Raw genomic sequence first — 22,636 nt, 5'->3', positions numbered from 1 at the left:
GTCAAAGACAAGAGGCCAAGAGCTCGGTCCCCTTTACGGCCAAGTACCACTAGTCTCTTTGGAAATACCTGGATGGCCAGAAAACCCGGGAATGCATCAGGCTGAAAGGGATTGGCTGCTTTCCAGAGGTGAGGCGTATTCAACCTAGTTCCCATCCACACTAGGAACCCCGTACAGATCACTCGCCCCGCCCTTCCCCGCCATCCAGCCAATCACCAACCAGCAGAAGAGACCAAGGCTCCGCGGAGGGTTTATTAATGAGTCTGTGTGATTGGTTCTTTCGCGGCGTCAGCGAACGCAAAAGAACAGCGCTTCCATTCAGCACCTGCGCAGTAGGCCGGCCCCGCCCCTTTCTCCTCCCCTTCCCACGGTAGACATGGCGGCTCCCTGGGCGCCTTTCGCTGCAACAGTAACTAGCTTCCTTTTTATCCGCGGTAGGAGTGGACTGGCCCGAAGCCGAGTCGCCTGGAAAGCAGCAGCAACTGAATACAGAAAGGTAGCTGGGCCCCAGGTAACGCCCTGGAGGAGGGGAGGAAAGGAAGGGAAAATCATGGGGATGTAGAGATAGGAAAAGGGCGTGAGGAAAGCCGGACTCGGCCTCTGGCTCCTCCTTCTCCCTGCCCGCCGCAGCGCGTGAAGCGGGGGGGGGGCGAAGCGCGCGAGGAGCGCGTCTGGCCGTCGCCCCGCCCCTTCCCTGAGTAGCCCCGCCCCAATTTGCCCCCGACCGCGGTGTTCTTAGAGGCCAAGGGGAGGCGGGAATGGTACCTTCTAGTTCTAGTGCTGTCTGGGTACTGAAAAGTGTTGCTTGCGGGGTGTCTGGGTGCGATGCGGCTTTAAGTCCTTTAGAGCGAGAGAGACTTGCCGGGTGGAGGTAGACATTCTTTTTATTTTTATTTGTTATATTTTATTTTTATTATTTATATTGTTATATAATATACATAATATATTATTATTATAAACACATATAAATATTTATAATATATTATTATTATGTTTATTTTAAATTTTAAATTAAATTCTCCTGTTTCCAGTTTACAAGCATTTATTTTCTCTCCCTCCCGTCTGTCCCCCTCGGGGGGAAAAAAAACAAAAACAAAAACTCTCAAATATTATGCAGGTAGACAGGGAAAAAAAGGCAAATTACTAATGTTGGAGGGCCCAGGGATAAACAAGCACATTGATGCACTACTACTAGTGGAGCTGTGAATTGATCCAAACGTGATTCATGTATGAGGGAAGGAGACAGCCAAATTTTGTCTCTTTCACTAACTCTGCTATCTTAGAAGCGTTTAGTGAGTTTGTGATGTGGCCTTGGCCATTATCATTGGGAAGGATGTGAAATTGGCCAGAGCCAGGATTGGAGGTGGGCAAAGGAGATGGCATGCCTATTTTAGTCCTCTTTTTTCCTCTGACACAGCCGCCACCCTGGTTTAGGCCCTCTTCACCTCAGGTGTTAGAAGGTGAACACCTTGAGAACAGACTTTTGTTTTCTTCCTTTCTTTGTATCCCCAGTTCTTAGTACAATGGCTGGCTTACTGAGTGACTGAAAAGGGTGAGAGGAGCTGAGAAGAGAGATGGAGAGGAAAGAGAAAAGGAAGGCTGGGAGTTTGAGCCTTTTTACCAGACAGCTCTTAGCTGTATGCTTTGCAATCAATCAATAAACAGACATTTGTAAGGGCTGAGGATGCAAAGAAAAAAGTGAAAATATTCCCAGTGCTCAAGGACCTGTAAATCTAGCTCTAGTTTCTCTTCATCTCCTGCTTGAGGATATGGATTGTTTTCTTTTTGAGGATTTGTATCCCCAGGGCCTAGCACAGGGCCTGGCCCACTGTTGGCCCTTAATAAACGCCTGTTGATTGGTTGATAGTCTCTCTCCTCTCCTGATCACTAGTTGTGCATCTCCAGCTTCTTTTTGGACATTTGAAACTGCATGTCCAGTAAGTATTTCAAACTTATGCCCAAAACAGTTTATCTTCTCCCCACGCCCAAACCCACCCATCTTTTTCAGCTTCTCTATTTCTGTCAAGGGCATCACCCTCCTTCACCCAGGTTTGCTACCTTGGTATTACTTGGATTTCTCATTCTCCCTACCCCTACATATCCTGTCATTTGTCATTGTGCTTTTATCTCCTCAACATTTTCTGTATCTATTCCCTTTGCTAGTCACATTGTCACTACTCCTAGATAAGTTAATTATCACCTGTGTGGACTATTACAGCAACTTCCCGATGGGTTTCCATACTTCAGTGATCTCCCTGCTTCAGTTAGTCTATCATCTATACATCTGCTAAAGTGATTTTCCTAAAGTGCAGGTTGAAACATATTACTCCTCTAAGCAGTAAACTCCAGTGATTGTCTTCAAGATCAAATATATATTCCTCTATTTGCCTTTTAAAGCCTTTCACAGCCTGGGGTCAACATTACTTTGTAACCCTGTATTTGTAATTTGTAACCCATTATTTCCCTTCCTACTTGTTTTTATCCAGCTAGACAAGCCTTCTTGCTGTTGCCCTAAAGGATGCCTCATCTTCCATCTCTGTGCCTTTCACTGGCTATTAACTCATGTTATAACCTAAAATGTACACTAATCTCACCCCTGCCTCCTACAATCTCCTTATCTCTTAAAAATTCAACTTAAATACCACCTTTACAAGCCTTTCCCATGTCCCCAGATGTTAGTGCCCTTTCCCACAAAATTCAGTACCCAGACAAAATGCATGTTGTTCTCCACCCCAAGAATATAAGCTTATGGAGGGCAGGAATTTTATTTTTGTCTTTGTATCCCTAGCACCTAGCATTTGTTTGATATATAGGTCTCAGTTAATACTTGTTATAATAGGCTATTATTGCATATGAAAAATTCAGGGAAACTTGGGAAGACTTGTATAAATAGCAACAACATGCAGTGCTTTAAGATTTGCCAGGCCCTTTACAAACATTGTCTCATTTTATCTTCACAATGGCCGTTGGAGGTAGGTGCTATTATTATGCTCATTTTAATGTTAGTAGGTGTTCAGAAAACTGAGGCAGACGGAGATTACACAACTAGTAAGTGTTTGAGACTAGATTTGAAGCTCAGGTCTCCCCAACTCCCGAGTCCAGTGAATTAATTATGTAAGCAGAACAATATGTACAAGAATCACAGTAATGAAAAGAAAAGTAATATTAAAAGTTGTCAGAGCTTGGATTTCTTGACTCCATGAGGCGTCCCTCCCTTCTCTATATAGACAAGTGGTAGATTGTAGCTGTGTGTTATTTTGTTTAACTCTACTATGTTGTTATAAGAAGAGATCCTATTGTGAAAGTGGATACTGGAAAATGCTTGTGATTTTTTAAAATTTATTAAAAATGAACAGATCTCATAACAGGTGAGTGAAACCTATTACTTTTACAGTGAAAATAAGGACTATGTGTTCACCTTGGAGGAAGTAGATATAGCCTACTTGATGACACTTGTTGGGCAAGCTGAAATTGGGATTCAGTTTATTCTGCACTGGCTTCTTATGAAAGTTCTTAATCCACTATCAATAATGGCAGATTTCCTGTGTAAAGTCATTTAGTGTACTAAAAAGCTGGCTCTTTAAGGCATATAACAACCATGTTGCCACTCCTTTTTTTTTTCCTTTTTCTTTTTGGAAGAGCTGTTTGACAGCTGGGTACATAACTGAAACCGTGATCCAAATACATCTCATCTCTCTAAAAGACTGACTGCTTTTAGAACTGACTTGGCAGCTTCTGAAATTTTAGAAGGGAAACCGCATGTTTTTGTTGTGATAACATAATTTGTGTTTGAAGAGACACTGGGCAATTTAGTGCCAGCCTCTGGTATATATAGGCTGTAAATTCCCAATTTGACTTGACCATATCACTCTTCTTTTTCTTTGTCTTCACACATAGGAAGAGTGTCAGTACTAGCCTTCCTCACATGAGTCAGCAAGTATTTATTGAGTGCCCGTTATGTTCCAGGTACTTACTTGTAAATTAATGCAGTTCCTTAGTCTAGAACATATGCTTTATGTATTTGTCTTTTTGTATATGTCTTGTCTTTTCAGTTGCATTTCAAGTTCCTCAGTGGCATGGACTATATCTTAGACCTCCTATTTTCAGTGCGTAGCAGAGTGCTCTACATATAGGAGCATAAATTTAGAACTGGAAGTGACCCTGAGGGTCTTCTAGGCCACTGGTGTCAAGTAGAAAACAGGGCCACTAAACTATGCATGACCATCCTTGCCAGCTGCATATTGACTTAGAAAACCATATATTAACATTATCTGTTCTATTATGTTTTTATTTTTTATGTTAAATATTTCCTAATCACATTTTTAATCTGGTTTTGGCTACCCTTCCAGTCTTCTCATCCAGATTCAATATTTTTCCCCTATGCCATGTTGTTGTTCAGTCATTTTCAGTTGTCTCCAACACTCCGTGACCCCATTTGGGATTTTCTTGGCAAAGATACTAGAGTGGTTTGTCTTATCCTTCTCCAGCTCATTTAAGAGATGAGCAAACTGAGGCAGACAGGGTTAAGTGACTTGCCCAAGGTCACACAACTAATAAGTGTCTGAGGCTGGATTTGAACTCAGGAAGAAGAGTCTTCCTGACTCTAGGCCTAACATTCAGTCCTCTTCACCACCAATGGTCACATTTGTTCACATGATGAAGACAGGCTAAATAATGTGCCTCTGAAGCAATATTTTTGAATTTATACTTAGAATTTGGTTTGTATGTATCAGTTTTTCCTTTTTTTTTAAATTGGTATTCATGATTTTAGAGTATGCTAACTATCTGAAATTATTAACTCAATGTTTTGGTTATTTTAGATTTTCTAAACATGTTTATGTCATCTATAAATGGAGATGAAAATTTTAACTTCTTCTACCAGTGGTTATCTCCTTAATTTCCTTTTCATGACTGCTTACTTTCCTCTCTCCTTCCTTTTTTACCCTAATCCGGGTATGCCCTAGCTTGTCTTACGTTTTTCTTAAAATATGATCTGCAGAACTAAATATAGTAATCTAGAATCAGTGTTTTATAAACTTTTTTGATCACACACCCCTATCAGTTTAAAAAAAAATTGAGCGCACACCCCTAACATGTATATTTATTTATAAATTGTATACATATGATACTGTCCAAATGTGAAATAGGAACTGACTGGACTTGTGATTTCATTGATATAAGGATCTCATATTAGGAAACTCTCCCTACCAATTCAGGTATGCATCTTCTCTGGAATTTGTAGTTTTGGAGTTGCCTAGAGCCCTGAGAGGTAAGTGACTTGCCCAGGGTCACACAGACAGTATGTTTCAGAAGCTAGATTTGACCTCAGATTTTCCTGGCTTCTCAGCTAAGTTGCTATTTATTCTGCTCAGTTGCCTCTCAGCTGTATTAATATGTTATGCACATATACAATATTCACAAAATAGAAATAAAAAGCATGAGATAAAGTTGAAATAAACTGTATTTGAAAAATAATTTTATTAATGGCTTGAAAAACCTTTTTGCTCTCACTAAAATATAAATACTCATCAATATTAATTATGTTTTAGTGGGAGCAACTTGCTTGAGTGTGTCATGAATTTTGAAAATCTTAGGCTTAACACTTGGTAATACAGTAATGCATTGCAATATGCTGAAAGCCAAGGAATGAATGATAGTGCCCCTGCTAACCCCTCTGTGTTGTGGAACTTCCATTCTTTTCTCACATACCCTATTGACTATAACATATTTTTCCTAAATCCATTTAGTTCCAGTCACAGCTTGTTCATGGCCTGTTAATCAGCAACACCTGATTTCTTAAGCAAGCACTGAGGGCATTGCTGTTACTTTTGTCAGGAAGGGAGCACATGGTATGGGACAACATTCTACTTGCTTAGTTAAGAAAGTCAAGATATTAGAATTCTGGGCCAGACTATAAAAATCATTATGATAAGGCACTTCCCCACCTTCTTTGCAGAGGTGGGGGACTATGGGTATATAACATTGCATATATTGTAAGACTTTTTTGATTGTATTGGGGGGTTTTTTTGTGTGTGTAAGCTTCTGGGGGGGGTTTTTTGCCTCTTTTTAAAAATTTTATTTTTAATTTATGGAATAAAGCAAGCATTTCCATAACACAGTACAATAAAAAAGATAATTGTACATGAAGCTGCAAATCCATTTGTACAACTTGCTACTCCTTTCAAATATACAACATAATTATCATGTTAATTTATTTTTTTTCTTTCCTCGCACTCCACCCCCACCCTTGAGATGGCTACCATTAGACACAAATAGACATATATATCTGTAAAATTATTCTGTACATACTTCTATTAATCATTTCTGTATGCAGATAGCATCTTACTTCATATATCCTTTATAGCTAATTTGGGTGTTTATAATAGACAAAATAGCTTATTTGCTCAAAGTCATTCCAAAACAATATTGTTATTATTGTACACAATGTTCTCTTGGTTCTGCCCATTTCATTCATTATTTCATGCAAGTCTCTCCTTGTTTTTCTAAAATTATTGAGCTCAGCATTTCTTATAGCACAGTAGTATTCCATCACAATCATGCCACAACTTCTTCAGCTATTCCCCAATTGATGGGCATCCCTGCAATTTCTAGTTCTTTGCCACCACAAAGAGAGCTGCTATAAATATATTAGAACATGTAAGTTCTTTTCGTTTTCCCCTAATCATCTTTGGAAGTAGGCTAAGTAGTTAGTGGTATTGCTGAGTCAAAGAGTTTAGGTAGTTTAATAATTCTTTGGGCATTATTCCATATTGCTCTCCAAAATAGTTGGATCAGTTCACAATTCCACCAACAATGAATTAGTGTCACAATTTTTCCACAGCCTAACACTTGTCACCTTCCCCTTCTGTCATTTTAGCCAGTATGGTAAGTGTCAAATGATATCTTAAGGTTGTTTTAAGCTACGTTTGTCTAATAATGATTTAGAGCATTTTTTATACAATTATAAATTGTTTTTATTTCTTCATTGGAAAACTGCCTATTCATATCCTTTGACCATTTATCACTTGGGGAATGATTCATTCATATTCTTATAGATTGGACAAAGTTCTTTATATATTTTAGATATGAGACCTTTATTTGATAAATTGTCAATAAAATTTCCCCCCAATTTTCTGCTTTCCTTCTGATCTTGATTATATTTGTTTATTTGTACAAAATCTTTTTAATTTAGTGTTATCAATATTATCCATTTTGCACATACCTTTGCTCTCTATCTCTTGTTTATTCATAAGTCTGATAAGTAATTTGTTCCATGTTCTTCTAATTTTCTTGTAAGATTCCTCTTTATATCTAGGTCACTTACCCATTTTGACCTTATCTTGGTCAATGGTGTGAGATATTGGTCCATGCCCAGATTCTGCCATACTACTTTCCAGTTTCCCCAACAATTTTTACCAAATAATGAATTCTTATCCCAAAATCTTAAGTCTTTACATCTGGCAAATACAAGGTTATTGTGTTTATTTGTTGCTGTGAATTGTATGTCTACTGTATTCCATTGATCTACCTTTTTCTTTCTTAGTACCAGATAGTTTTGATAATTACTGCCTTATAATACAGTTTAAGATCTGGTGCTGCCAAACCTCCTTCCTTTATACTCTTTTTCATTATTTCCTTTGATATTCTTGACTTTTTGTTTTTCCAAATGAATTTTGTTATTTTTTGTAATTCGGTAAAATGATTTTTTTGGGTAATTTAATTTTGATGTGGAATATATAAATTGGTTTGGGTAATATTGTCATTTTTGTTATAGTGGCTGTGCCTACCCATGAACAATTACTATCTCTCCAATTATTTAAATCTGATTTTATTTGTACAAAAAGTTTTCCTAATTTTGTTTATATAATTCCTGGGTTTGTTTTTGTAGGTGTACTCCCAGGTATTTTATACTGTCTAGAGTTATTTTAAATGGGGTATTTTTTTTTGTACTATCTCTTCCTGTAGAGTTTTGTTTGTGATATATAGAAATGCTGGTGATATGTGGATTTACTTTATATCCTGCTACTTTGTTAAAATTAATTATTTCAACTAATTTATTTCATTGGGTCTTTGGGATTTTCCAAGAATATCATCATAGTGTCTGCAAAAAGGTAGTTTTATCACTTCATTCCCTATTCTGATTCCTTTAAATTTCTTTTTCTTTTCTTATTGCTATTGCTAGGAATTCCAATACAGTATTAAATAATATTGGTGACAATGGGCATCCTTGTTTCACTCCTGATCTTACTGGGAAGGCCTCTAGTTTATCTCCATTGCATGTAATGCTTGCTGATGGTTTTAGGTAAATGCTTTTGATCATTTTCAGGATATTTTGGATTTAACAAAAGGTTGTTTTGAGTTTTTTCCCTCTTTTTAAATTTTTAAAATTAAATTTTAAAATCTTTTAAAAATTTTTTGGTAAGAGGGATTGCTCCCTTGGAAGACTAAAAGGGATAAATTGGGAAATGTAGGTTATGTCAAAACAAAACAAATACACACACACACACACACACACACACACTCTCTCTCTCTCTCTCTCTCTCTCTCTCTCTCTCTCTCTCTCTCTCTCTCTCTCTCTCTCTCTCTTTTTCTCTCTTTCTCTCTTTCTCTCTCTTACTTTAAGAGTTCTAGGCTAACTCACCCAGAGCCCAATGGGTATGACTTCTCCAGGTGTGTCACATTTGGACTGCTGTATGTTCCATCACTGTAAATTGTCCTTCATGCCATAGCCTGTCCCTGCTCACCTCTCAACTCCAGTCCCCCCCAACCGCTACCATCACTTAATTGTTTAGAGCTAGGCAAAATAATTCCTAATAGGTATGTTACCTTCTGGGTTCTTTAGCTCACTCTCTGTAGCTGGTTCTTTACCAATACACTCTTCTGGGTTCTTTAGCTCACTCTCTGTAGTAGAGTAAGCATAGTATTTACTCTGGTGGCCTGCATAGTCTGAAGTGTGATTCTGTGAGAAGGTCTCAATGTTAACTATTTCTTCCCTTTTAAAACATTAAACATGAAATTAAGTATTACCTAAAGTCCTTATCCCCCATGAGCATTTTTTAATTTAATTTTTATTTTTTAATTTATGGACTAAAACAAGCATTTCCATAAGATGATTGCACATAAAAAACAAAAAGACTAGAGGCAGCCAGGTGGTGCAGTGGATGGAGCACCAGCCCTGGGAGTCAGGAGGACCTGAGTTCAAATCTGGCTTTGGACATTTGACACTTACTAGCTGTGTGACCCTGGGCAAGTCACTTAAACCCATTGCTGAACAAAAAACAAAACAAAACAAAAATAATTCTAGGCTAGAATGAATGACTGGACTAAGCTTCTTGACTATGTTCTGCTAGCTGTTGTCTACAATAGAGGTGTAGGTACACTGCAGTGGCTATATTGGAGTGCTGATTCCTGACGCATTGAACCCTTGTTTGGTTCCCTGACTCAGAAGCTAACAAAGCAATCACAGTTTTTTCAGGTACTTCATTTTCTTAGGAAATCATGCTGTTCAGCATGGATTCCAAGCTCTGACATTGTAACAATTTTTGGATATACTTGGTGGTTACTCTTGATTTAAACATGTTCTTTCAGTTAGTTTTGCAATAACATTCTTCGATTGGGCTGCCATCTTTTTTGAATTTCAAGGTCCTGAGAGGTTTGAATAATTAGAGTGCTGCCTTCCTCTTTTACAGGAGCATCTGAATTTAGCTACTTCTTCAACAAAATGATCCGCAGCTGTTTTCAGTAGAGGAGTGCTTTTTTGCAACCCTCCAAGGTACATGGCTGAAGTCTAGCTTTACCAAAGGCCATGGCATCTGGATGCTCAAGCCGTTTCCAGCTTCCCTTTTACTTGGTTTCATCTATGAGAGGTTTTAAACTACACTAATTTAGTAGTCCCTTTCCAGTGCCCTGCTCTGCTGATTGGTGACATCCTCTCCTGGCACACTATTTTAGGAAGCTTCAAGCCATTCTTCACTTCATTCTCCTCCCCTGACACCTCTTCCAAAACCCCCTCTCTGCTTGTTGGATGGACCATTTTCCCCTTTCCTCTTCCCCCTTCCAGTCTGGAAGTATGAGTTACAGTCACATCAACTCTGCCATTGTTCCTGGATAGGGTGCATCAGACTATGCCCCTTTTCCTGACCAGAATGCTCCTTCCTTGCCAGCATTCCCCTATGTGTTATCTCACCCTATAAGCTTCTTGAGGAACTGTCTTTGCTATTTATTCTTTCACATTTAACCTGACTGGTAGAGGCACTTCTTTAAGAGCATGGACCAATAGTCACAATCCAGATAGAGGCCCAAGGTGTGATTAAAAGAGGAAACTTCAGTATTTCACTTTTTCCTCTGCAAAATGAAACTGAGAAGTCACCTTTAGAGCTAAACAGATCATGAACATCTCCCCTCATCTGTGATTTCTCACCTTAATTTTCTGCCTTTCTCAATGTTTTGATATCTGTCCTAGTTAGAGGCGATCTTCCTTTTGGACTAATGTCCTCATTCATCGGTCTCATCTTCATAGATTTCAGTATCATCTCCAGTCAGTTATTAAGCATTTAACAAGCACTTAATGTGTGCCAGCAACAGTACTAAATGCAGAGGATACAAAGAAAGGTAAAAACATAGTCTCTGTTCATAAGCAATTCACATTCAAGTGAGGAAAACAACACGCAAATAACTATGTACATACTAGATATATACAGTATAAAGGGAAGGTAATTTTAGAGGTGAAATGGAGGAGGGATGCCATGTGGGGGCAGGGAGACTAAAAGGTCTCCTGCAGAAGCTAGGAGTTTGAGCTGAATCTTGAAGGTAGTGACAAGACCAGACCTTTGCAGGACTTTTAGCAACTGAATGGAGTGGGAAGAGATGATGTAGGGAGACCATTTAGAAAGCTTTTGTGGCCTGATGTAGTGGTACTTACTACTTGGGAAGCTGAGGCTAGGCAGAGGTTCCCAAAATTATTTGGTCTACAGCCCCCTTTTTAAAAAAATTGCTCAGTACCCCTCTAGGGTTAGGTTAGGTTCACCCTTATTTTTATTCAAAGCCCCTCCAATTGCACCTGAGGCTACTACCATTTCTCCCCCCCTCCATGGTTCCAGCGCCCCCTAGGGTGCAATATCTTCCACTTTGGGAACCTGTGCTAGAGGATCATTCAGTCCAGGAGTTCTGGACTGCAGTGTGCTGTGCTAATCAGATATCTTTGCTAAGGCATGTTGACCCCTGGGAACCAGAGACTACCAGGTTGCTGAAAGAGAGGTGAAAGTCAGAAACAGAAAGTCAGAAAGCTACCACTTTCTGTTGAGGGCTTGTATAATGGTGGTAGTTGTGTGACTAGAAAGAAAGGAATTTATTATACAGGAGAAGTGATGAATGTAGAAATAACAAGATTTGGCAGCAATGTATTGGATATGTGGAGTGAGTGTCTGTGAAGAGTAGTTCTGGTACCTTCTGTAACAATGTGAAAGTTGGCTAGAGGGGAAGGGTTTAGTGGGAAAGATAATGTTTGGGACATGTATTTGAGATGCCAATAGAACACCAGTTCAAGATGTCCAAAATGCAACTGATGATACAGGACTAGAGCTCAAGAAAGAGACTAGGCTAACCATATAATCTGGTAGTCATCTTCCTAGAGATAATAGTTGAACCCGTGGGAACCAATGAAATAAATCATCAAGTGAGATAGTTTAGAGCAGGGGTTCTTTACTTTTTTGTGTGTGGTGGACCTGCTCAGTGGTCTGGTGAAGCCTGTGGACCCCTTCTCAGAATCATGTTTTTAAATGCATAAAATACATAGGATTACAAAGAAAAGGATATTGAAACAGTTATCAGAACTAAAAAACAAACAAGTTTACAGACCCCAGATTAAAAACTTCTAGTTCAAATAGAGAAAAGAGAAGTAATACCAGAATAAAGCCTTGTCAGTGGAAGATCCAGCAAACTGAGATATGGTCAAATACAGAGGAGAAGTAAGAGTAGTATCGTGAAAACCTAGAAAGAAGAGAATGATATAAGTTGTCAAAGCCTACAGCGAGGGCAAAAAGGATGAAAATTGAGAATGGGCCATTTGATTAAGCAGTTTAAAGATCATTGATAACTTTGGAGAGAGTAGTTTCAGCTTAAGGATGAAGTCAGAAATCAGATTTCAGAGTGTTTTGAAGCTAGTGAGAGGATAGAAAGTAGAAGCATCTGCTGTAGGTGGCTTTCTCAAGGAGTTTAAGTGAGCAGGGAAACAGAGAGATGGTTCAAGTGAAGATTTTTTAAGGACACTGCAGTAGTTCAGGTTTGAGGTTCTGAGTGCCTGCACCTGAGTGGTGGCAGGGTCAGAGGAGAGAAGAGGGTATATATAAGAGATGTTAAAAGATAGAAACAACAACTTGGAAACTGGATATGGGGAATGAGGGAAAGTGAGGAGTTCAAGATGATGCTGAGGTTTTGAATCTGGGTGACTGGAAGGATGATAGTGAATGGGATGTCCCAGTGAAGACTTCTCAGTGTAATTAAGGTAATGAGTTCCGGAGGTAGTGTGAGAAATGAACTCTCAGAAGTGAAGGCTCCTCAAAGGGTCAAATAATTCTTGATTATTACTTTCAAAATCCTCCCCCACTTAGACCCTGTTTTTAAGCACTTAACAGAAAGAATAAGCCCTGCCCCACCCCCAACCAGAGCTTCTGGCCTCTTTCCTTGTCTTTGAATTTCGGGCCTGGAATGTAAGCCTCACCTCCCAGTTAAGAGGACTGGAAGAAACTTTCGAGCTTAAAATGTAAGCCCACCCCCAGTTAAGGGGGTAAAGGATAGTGGTGGGTGGAAACTTGTTTGCGTGGTCTGTGGAGGCTTGTTTGCATGGTAGGCGGAGATTTGCTTTCATAAGGCGGCCCCTGTCACTCCATCTCTGTCTCTCTCTCTCTCCCTCTCTCCCCCCTTCCCTCCCTCCCTCCCTTCCTCTCTCTCTCTCTCTCTGTCTCTCCCTGTATCAAAGGAGCAGACAGCTATCTCGCGAGATTATAATAAAAGTAACCTTTACTTTCCACCTTGAGAAGTCTCTGAGTTTAATTTGGGTTGGGGTCGCTGTCCCACACAACAGTAAAAGGAAAATGTAGAAAAAGGGCAGAGTTTGTGGGGAAAATAAAGAGTTCAGTTTTGGACATGTTGAGTTTAAGATGTCTACAAAACATCTAGTTTGATAGATCCAGTAGGTATTTGGAGGAGTCTACACCTACATAAGTAGATCTAAATATCACCAGGATAGTGGTAAGAACTGAATACATGGGAACTGACAAGATCACTAAGTGAAATAGTATGGAGGGATAAGAGAAGAGGGTTTAGGATGAGCCTCAGTGGACATCCCTGGTTAGTAGGCATGACCTGTATGAATATCCAGCAAAGGAAACTGATTAAGAGTGGTCAGACACAGAAAAGAACCACAATAGAGTAGTGTATCAAAGACAAAAGGGTGTCTGACAGAGTTGGAGGTTGCAGAGAGATCAAGAAGGATAAGGATTGAAAAAAAAGTTTTAGATGTCTATCAGACAACTAGTTCAAGACTGAGAATGGAAATCATGAGAGTGATGAGGTTATGACAATCATTTGTGGAGAGATGATAGTTGAATCTGTGGCAGTTGATGAGAGAAGTGAAGAGAGTCCAAAACAAAGTTTGGGGTAGGGGTGGGATTCATGGTTAGTGGGCATGACCTGGGTGAAATAGATTAGAGAGATGTAGAAGGCTTATTTGCATCAATTTGTAATAGTTTTGTGATTTGATCCAGTTCTATTCAGTAGTTCATCAGTCAACCAACATTTTCCTCTCTCTAGTTGCTTGTGCCTTTTCCCTCTCAAATTAACTTGCATCTATTTTGTATAAATGCTATATATGTACATGTTGTTTCCCCCAATAGAATGTAACCTCTTTGAGCCCATGACCTGACTTAATTTTGTTTTACCTAGCATAGTGCCTGACACATCACAGATGATTAATAAATGCTACCTGATTATCGTCTTCTAGTTTTAAATTCTGAGAATCTCTAATGGAAGAGTAGTCTCAGGGATAATAAAATAAATCCAGTTTTAGATATATTCAGTTTAAGCTTCTTCTGAAACTTTTAGATGGAAATGTCTCAAGTCATTTGTAGAGGTTTAACTTGATGCAAATTTGGAAGTCATTTCCATAACAGTGAGCTATTTAAACATATTTTATTTATGCTTTTTTTTATTTCCTAGTACCACTCTCTCAATACTTAATTATGTAAAAAACCCTGACACAATGATCAAATCCCATAGCATGTGTCTCATTACATGCCTATAGTTCACTACCTGTCTTCCACTTCATCAGTCCTCTGAAGTTTCATTGGTCTTTTATAAGATTTTGAGTTCCAGAATTTTTTTCTACCTCCCTACCTCATCCCCCTCCCCAAGATGACAAGCAATCTGATATAGGCTATACATGTACAATCATGTTAAGCATATTTCCACTTTAGTCAGGTTGTAAAGAAGAATTAAAACCAATGGGAGAAACCATGAGAAAGAAGAAATAAACAAAAAAAGAGAGAGGTCAAATAATGGGCTTCCATCTGCATTCAGACTCCATAGTTCTTTTTCTGGATGTGGACAGCATTTCTATCATGAGTCCTTTGGAGTTGTCTTGGATCCTTGCATTGCTGAGAGGAGATGAGTCTGTCAAAGTTACTCATGGCACATTGAGGTTGTTACATTGTACAATGTTCTGGTTCTGCTCACTTCATGCAGCATCAGTTCTCGTAAGTCTTTCTGGGTTTTTTCTGCTGTCTGCCTGCTCATCATTTCTTATAGCAAATACTATTCCATTACATTCATATATCATAACTTGTTCTTGATGCTCAGTTGGGCATCCCCTCAATTTCCAACTCTTTGCCACCACAAAAAAAGCTTCTTTAAATGTTTTTTTATCTGTGGGTCCTTTTCTCTTTTTTATGATATCTTTGGGATACAGACCTAGTATTGGTATTGCTGAGTCAAAGGGTATGCACAGTTTTGTAGCCTTTTGGGCATAGTTCCAAATTGCTTTCTAGAATGGTTGAATCAGTTCATAACTCCGTCAACAATGCATTAGTGTTCCAATTTTCCTGCATCTTCTCCAAGTGTTGTTTTCCTTTACAGCGTTGTAATCATTGTATATATTGTCACTTCCACTTATATTTCATTCTTCATCACTTCATACAAAATCTTCCAAAGTTTCTCTGAATTTTTCATATTCATCATTAATTAAAGTACAGTAATGTTTTATTACATTCACTTACCACCATTTGTTCAGACATTCCCCAATCAGTGGTTAACCACAAAAAGTGCTTCTATAAATGTTTTGACATAGAAAACTTGGTCTTTGACTTCCTTCCTTGAAGTAAATGCCCAGTGATACTATTTCTGAGTCAAAGGGTGTGAATAGTTTTGTTTTGTTTTGTTTTTTGTTTTGTTTTGTTTTTTTGGGTTTTTTGCTTTAATGCCATAGTTCCAGTTTTTTTTGGATACAAAATGGTTAAAGTCACAGCTCCAGCATTAGTGTATTGGTGTCCCTGTCTTCCCACAGACCCCTCCAACATTGACTATTTTCTCTTTTAAAAAATAATCTTTGCCAATTTGAAAGGGATGAGGAAAAAGTTCCAGATATTTTAATGTGCATTTTCTAATGTGAAATTTGAAATTTTTTTTCTTATTTGTATTTCTTCTAAAAACTTTTTGTTATCATTTGAGTTGTTACTGCTTCCCCTCTCAGATTACCTTTAATCCACTCAGCTGTTAATTCCTTTACCTCTCTGATTACCTTCTAAATCTATTCAGTATCTATTTTGTTTGTAACTAGTTATTTACATATTGTCTCCTCTATTGGAATGTAAGCTCCTTGGGGGCAGGGATTTTTTTTTGTTTGCTTTTTGTTTTTGCTATTCTTTGTATCCCTACCCCTTATCTATTGGGGAATGTCTCTTGGGCATATAAAATATTTGTATTTTTATATATCTTGGGTATGAGGGTTATCGGTTTGATACAGTGTTGTTTTCCCACACACACCCAATTAACAGTTTCTCTTGTCCTAGGTACCTTGATTTTGTTCAAATGCTTAATTTTATTATTGAGATCTTGACTCTGAAGTCAGGACCTAAGTTCAGATTTTCTTGTGATGATTACTGTCTGTGTGACCCTGGGTTTAAGTAAATTATTGGGTCTCCCAGGAGACTCAATTTCCTGAGGAGGGTTGGGTTTATCAAACAGAGGATTTTGTATTTAATCCTAGAGGTGATAGGGAGCCTCTGGAGTTTATTGAAAGGGGGTGGAAGGGAGTTGTCATGATGAGATCTCTACTGTGCTGGCTGGCTGAATGGAGGCTGGACTGCTGTAGGGAAGAGATTTGTGACAGCAAGCTATTGAAGTAATTCATACCTGAAGAGATGAGAGCCTGCACCAGGGTGGTAGTATGAGAGAAGGGAAAAGTTTGTGTACTCAAGAGATGTTGCAAAGGTTCAATCAAAAGGCCTTGGTTACAGCTTGGAATTGGGGGAGTGGGGTGTGAGTGGGGGGGTCAGGGCAGATGAGATAGAGTGAGGAGTCAAGAATGATACCTAGGTTGTAAGCTTGTGGGACTGGGAAAATGGTGGTGCCCTCAACAGTAATAGGAAAGTTTGAAAGAGGAGAGAGTTTGGGGAGAATGATAAGGAATTCAGTTTTGAATGTGTTGAGTTTAAGATGTCTATGAGACACCCAATTTCAGATGTCTAATAGGCAGTTCCAGATAGGAGAGTTAGAGGTCAGCAGAAAAGTTAGGCCTGGATAAGTAGATTTGAGAACCATAGATGGTAATTGAATCCTTGGGAGCTGATAAGGTCACTGAAGAGAAAAGCCCCTCTAATATCAACTATTCCTATCTTCCCTGAGGGCCTCTCCTCTCCCTCAAGTTTCTGTTGTGGAGTGAAACCTCAGAGTTTTTTGGTGTGCATTTCTCTGACTAGGAACAATTTTTCATACAGTTGTTAATAGTTTGTCATTCCTTTGAGAACAATTTCTCACTACGTTATCCCTAGGACTTTTTGTTGAATGGGAAGATCTTCCCTAGTCAGTTGTGATCTTGGGTTTATTAAGAGACAGGCTATTCTGTTAAATTTCTTCTGAGTCATACTTATCTTGACTGTTCCTCTGATCTACTTTTAACCAGTTCAAAATAGTTTGAATGATTTATTGCTTTGTAATTTAGTTTGAGATTTGATTCTCAAGGCCTACTTTCATTCTCATGTCTTTCATTATTTCCTGTGAGATTTTAGACCTTTTGGTCTTTCAAATAAATGATTCTGTAACTTTTAAAAAAGTTCTATAAAGTATTCACTTGGTAATTTAATTGAGAACAGATTTAATTCTACATATTGTTGGTTATCTGCTGTAAGCTAATTCCATATTCAGGGCTTTTTCCACTGCACTATGCTTCATTTAATTAACCCCCATATAGCTGTGAAAAATGAGGCCCAAAGAAATTAAATCACTTGCCTAGCTCATCTGTGACAGAACCAGAACTAAAACCAGATATCTTGATTCTAGTTCAGTGTTCTTTCTTCCACCTTCCTTCTTTCTTTCAGTGATGTGGTTCACTTCCTTCTCTGGGGGAAGACCAGCACTAACGGCATCCTACAGTGGAAAAATTGTCAGTTGTCCATACTTAAGATGCCTGCCTCCAACCAACCCAAATCCATTTATCTGGGCACAGATAGATTCCTTCTCTCAGAGCTGAGGGAATTAAAACAGCAAATGGTAGTGGGAAATGAGTGAACCATACTGACTCCATCTTATGACTTAGTTTTGGAGCTAGCTCAGTTCCCTTTCTATTCAGTTATGGGTCTGGTTCAATTTCTGTCTTGTGAGAAAACTTTAGCTTGTATTGGGAATTTTGAGAAAGCTTTATTGCATTATTTGAATCTAGCATGGCTAAGGAAGCTGGACAACCTCTACCTGCTGCTTAGAGCCCTTTAATCAAGGATGTAGAAACCTGCTCAGATCCAAAGATTGATGCAAGGTATTTTCTCACAATTATACATCTCAGACAACCCGTATGTCTTATCTGAAAACTGACCCTGTACTAGCCACCCAGCTTCCATGTTCCTTTGATTAAATAAAGACACATGGGGGCAGTGGGACATCTCTTTTTCTGATTTCAGGGAATTGCACCCGTTCGCTCTCCCCCTTCAACTTGGAAAGTCCCTATTCTTTCTTCCAGTTAGAAGTCAGATTACCTAATTTTGTGTCCTGGTTAATTGTATTCTTTTAATTATTTGGTCTTATTTGATTAATTGTTTTTAATGCATAAAAATTTATCTCCCCCTGTGTTTGTGTCCAGTGCCAAAGATGAAGAGGCCTGGGGCCAATTAGTTATGCAGTTGCCATGCATTGCTTAATAAATCGATATGCTCAGAAGCTCAAACCTTTGTTTCCTCAGTCATTTCATCTTTCACCTGGTACAGAGCTGACTTTGCCTCTGTGGCTAACATATTACCTTACCAGAATAGCCCATTACAACATCCAGTTCTTGGTCTCTTGCCTCAGCTAGAGATTGTTGGGGCAACTTTCCCCTCACTCCCACTCTCAAGCATCTTGGCTCTTCCCTTCTGTAGTTTATTTAGCAAATTTCCTTTCATATTGTAGCCTTCATATTATACCTGGTGATGCAGACTGTTGATGACTTTGGAAGCTGTTCAGGGAGTTTCTCAGCAAAAGAGTAATTGAGTTGGCAATGGGGTTAAGTGACTTGCCCAGGGTCACAGCTAGTAAGTGTTATGTGTCTGAGGCCAGATCTGAACTCAGGTTCTCCTGAATCCAGAGCTGGTGCTGTATCCAGTGCACCAGCTAGCTGTCCCACTTTAAAACAGTTTTTAAAAATTTACACTCCTGTATTAAATCTTTCATTTCTTTTTTAAAGGGAGCTAACACAGATGTCTTCCTTGCAATGTGCTTGCTAGTCATAGCAGATAAAAATTAAATACTCTTGGGTGCATGAACTAAAGGACCATATGATGGGGGTCTGGGAGAGCTCCAGACCTCTCACCTTACAGATGAGGAAATTTAGGCTTTGAGAAGTGAGGAGACTTATTGAAGAGCACACAGGTGAGCCCAGGGGTAGAGCCAGAGTGCCACCTGAGGTCTTCAGAATCAAAATATCAACAAGCATTAAGTTTGCAAAACATCAATACATTATCTCATTTGAACCTGTGAGATCACATATATAAAGTGCTTGACAAACCTTAAAGCCAGCTATTGTTGTTATTATTGTTGTCATTGTTGTCTTCCATTTTGCAGATAGAAAACTGAAACAAGTCATTTACCTTGTGAACGTAAAAGACAGGATTTGAATCCAGAGTCTCCATTATTGAAATTTAGCATTCTTAGCTGTACATCTCTTGCCATACCTCCAAATCCAGTAGTTCCTGTGGTGCTGAAAGTTTTTGCCATATTATATTATTTTTATTTTTTATTGTAATATCTTGTCTTGTTTTCCCAATGAATCTGTACACACATAAGAGCAAGACCGTATCTTTTATATCTCCAGTAGTGCTAAGACACAAGGCAGCTGTTCAGTGCATATTTGCGAAGTGAATGATAGGACAGTTACTTTTACATAACACTTCTATAACTCTTTCTTGCCATATAGTACCATTAGTTTTGTAAACAACACCTAAACATCATGTCTTTTTATCTATTTTTTTATTCATTCAGTTTTTCCTCTTATTTGTCTTAAAATTTCAAATAGGAGAATTTTGATAAATAGAAATTAAAATGGAGCTATTTAATCTCAGGTAGGCTACAGGGATTGCACTCCCCAGAATGATTGAGTTAAATTTACATTTTTTCTCTCCCCATATTCTTTACCCCTGATCTTTTGCCCTTTCCTTTAGTCTTAGGCTTTTAAAACAAATTTCATTAAAAATCATTTTAATTATCAGTGCATTGCTTCATCTGAGTTCAGTCAGTAGCATAATTAAACTGAAAAGAGGCTTACTTAATAGTGCCTCAGGACAAATAAAGTAGTGTATAAAATTGGCATTTGGCCAAAATTGGGGCATTACTGCTCTGTCACTGAAGCTTGTATTTCTTTGGCAGACTACTTGATTGAAATTATAGCTGTCTAACCCACTGATTATCTTTGCAAAAAAAAAAAAAGTATAGTTGTATCCAACTATAAGAATGAAAAGCTTGAAGACTTGTCTCTCAAATAATTTATTTTCAGTTATTACTAGAAACAACAGCATGGGGGAGGGGGCATTATTTTCTAGTTTAAAAAAAAATACTAACCAAAAATCCAGTTATTTCAAAATTCAGTGCATATACTTAGTTTAGACTTAGTTAAAGCGACCATTTTTTGAGCTTAAATATTATCTTTGAATCTTTTTTTCTCTGGCATTATTCTTAGCATTGTACAAATATATTTAATGACTTTTTGACTTAGCAATGTGATGTTTTTAATAAATATTATGAATCTTCAGTGTGTCATGTTAAACAATTATGCACAGCTGTCTTTATTAAAAGAAATCCAAAGTATATTTTTCCCAAAAATAGATAATTTCATATGCCACATGTGTAAAATTGAATATTAAAAGTGTCAAAACTTTTCAATAATTTTCTTTTGTGAGACTTTGATAGTTACTTTGTTATACTTGGATACAGCTTTAAGATGAAAATAATTCATGATTTAAAGCAGTTCTTTTTTCTTTAGTAACTATAGTATATTCTTTCAACTTAGGACAATACTTCCAACCAAATTTCCTTTAGTACTACTATGATTTTAGGAAACTGAAGTTGTAGGTTAAACCACCTTAATTTTATTTTTTGCAAATGACATAATAAAGTAACAAAATGAGGACATTCCCCTTAAATTTAGGGAATTCTCTTCTCTGAATATTTATAAATAAAATCTGATATCTATTTAACAATATAATAATAAGAAACATAGCCTGTATGAAGTATGGTAAGACATAGATTAATTTTTTTTTTCTGGCAGCCAGGATACTGGAACACTAATTCCCTCTTTGATGTTTTTTGGAACGTGATTTTTCTTAACCCTATTTCTTACAATAACAATCATATTTCAATACTTGTTTATGTTAATACTTCTGTTAACACTACCTAACATGGAAAATTAACATGAGTAAAGTGCTTGGTGAACCTTAAAGTGCCAGGTAAATATGAACTATTATAACAATATATTTCTTTTATAGGAATTTTTATTAGAAAGTGAATATAAGCAATATCAGTCACAGTGTATTCCATCAGATAAGAGTGATTATTGAATTGAAATAATTAAATACAAAGTAGAACAGTATTATGCGTACAGAAAACATAAAGTATACATTTCAGTGTCTTGGAAGAAAGGAAGGCTAGGCAGGAAGCACTTATTAAGTGCTTACTGTGTTCAAAACTGAAAATATAAATAGTAGGAAAATGAAAGCCAGTCCATGCCCTCAAGGAGCTTACATTCTAGTGGAGGACTATGTGCAGTATGTTGTGAGAAAAGCATGACTCAGAGTGGTTCCCTTGGTAGTTTAGTTTCTATATTAGACTAAAAGGAAACACTTGTAACATGTGAGATAATTAACAAAAGGATATTTACTTAGCCATAGCAAGGGAAAGATAGTCAGCAAGGATGCCTAGTTCATTCAGCAGCTCTCCTGCTTCTATGATGCTACATAGGTCAAGCATCAGGGAAGAACTAGATTTTATATTAATTTTTGTACTGAGACAACCTGGAAGTGACTTCAAGGGCCTGAGCCCTTAGTCTTTTGAGTCAATTAAGTCTTTAGAAAGATTCTGTACCTGTTAAGTAAAAGAACTAGCCCAGTCCACATGGTAAAGGACTCTGATAGATATTCTTCATATTGCACAGTGCTGGTTGTTCAGGTAGACATAAACCCCTTTTATCTTTTGCCCAAATGAATCTCATTCCATGTCAGTGGCATATACGTTTCATGGATATTTATGGAACGTGGAAACTCAAAGATGTCAAATGGCTTGGCTCTTCTGTCTCCCCATGTCCTATATCTCACCTTCCTTTCATAGTCAAATGCCTAGAAAAAGCCATCTACACTTACTGCCTCCACTTCTTCACTTCCTATTTTTTGATATCTGAACCAGTCAAGTATTGGCAATATCTTCCATGTCTTTAGGGGAAAATGAGCTCAGCCTATAGGGAAGGGCCACAGTAAACTATTTCTCTTACCACAGCAGTTGAATTCAGATTAAATTCAATGTGCAGTGGTCAATACTGGACCCATACAACAAATGATGAGACAGTTTCCCACCTATTGGTAGAAAGCTATGGCTCTGGGTGCACAATGTTGTAAATGATGTCACAGGGTTGTTTTGTCATTTAGTTTTCCTTAAGGGATGACTCTTTGGGGCCAGCTAGGTGGCACAGTGGATAGAGTACCGGCCTTGGAGTCAGGAGGACCAGGGGAAACAGGGAGGAGCTATATCTGGAAATAACTGATGTAACAAAAAAGGCATCAATAATTTTTTAAACTAAAATTTTTTTTCAAATGAAAGCTGTGCATGACCATGTGCACAGGCAGCCCTGCTTATTTTGTTTTATGAATTTAAAAAAGAAACTTTTAATAGGCTGTTCTCCTCAATGTCACATCAT

The 22,636-nt window shown here is 38.0% G+C and overlaps 1 protein-coding gene across 3 annotated transcripts in view; it reads left to right on the top strand.

The window, feature by feature from the left end:
• Window positions 1–335: 335 nt before the first annotated feature.
• Window positions 336–22,636, top strand: part of MRPS9 (mitochondrial ribosomal protein S9) — an 81,958-nt gene continuing 59,657 nt past the window's right edge. The window contains exon 1 of one of the 3 annotated variants that reach the window (XM_078147373.1): window positions 336–511. In XM_078147373.1, the coding sequence (XP_078003499.1) occupies window positions 377–511 (135 nt within the window). In that variant the 5' untranslated portion in view covers window positions 336–376. The remainder of the gene's footprint in view (window positions 512–22,636) is intronic. The other 2 variants (XM_020987908.2, XM_020987907.2) reach the window with 2 other exon arrangements.

Source organism: Phascolarctos cinereus, unplaced genomic scaffold (genome assembly GCF_003287225.1).
Source record: "Phascolarctos cinereus isolate Bilbo 61053 unplaced genomic scaffold, phaCin_HiC Scaffold_7;HRSCAF=346, whole genome shotgun sequence".
Taxonomy (NCBI): domain Eukaryota; kingdom Metazoa; phylum Chordata; class Mammalia; order Diprotodontia; family Phascolarctidae; genus Phascolarctos; species Phascolarctos cinereus.
The sequence above is the reverse complement of the archived record's forward strand: the minus strand, read 5'-3'. Positions and strand labels throughout refer to the sequence as shown.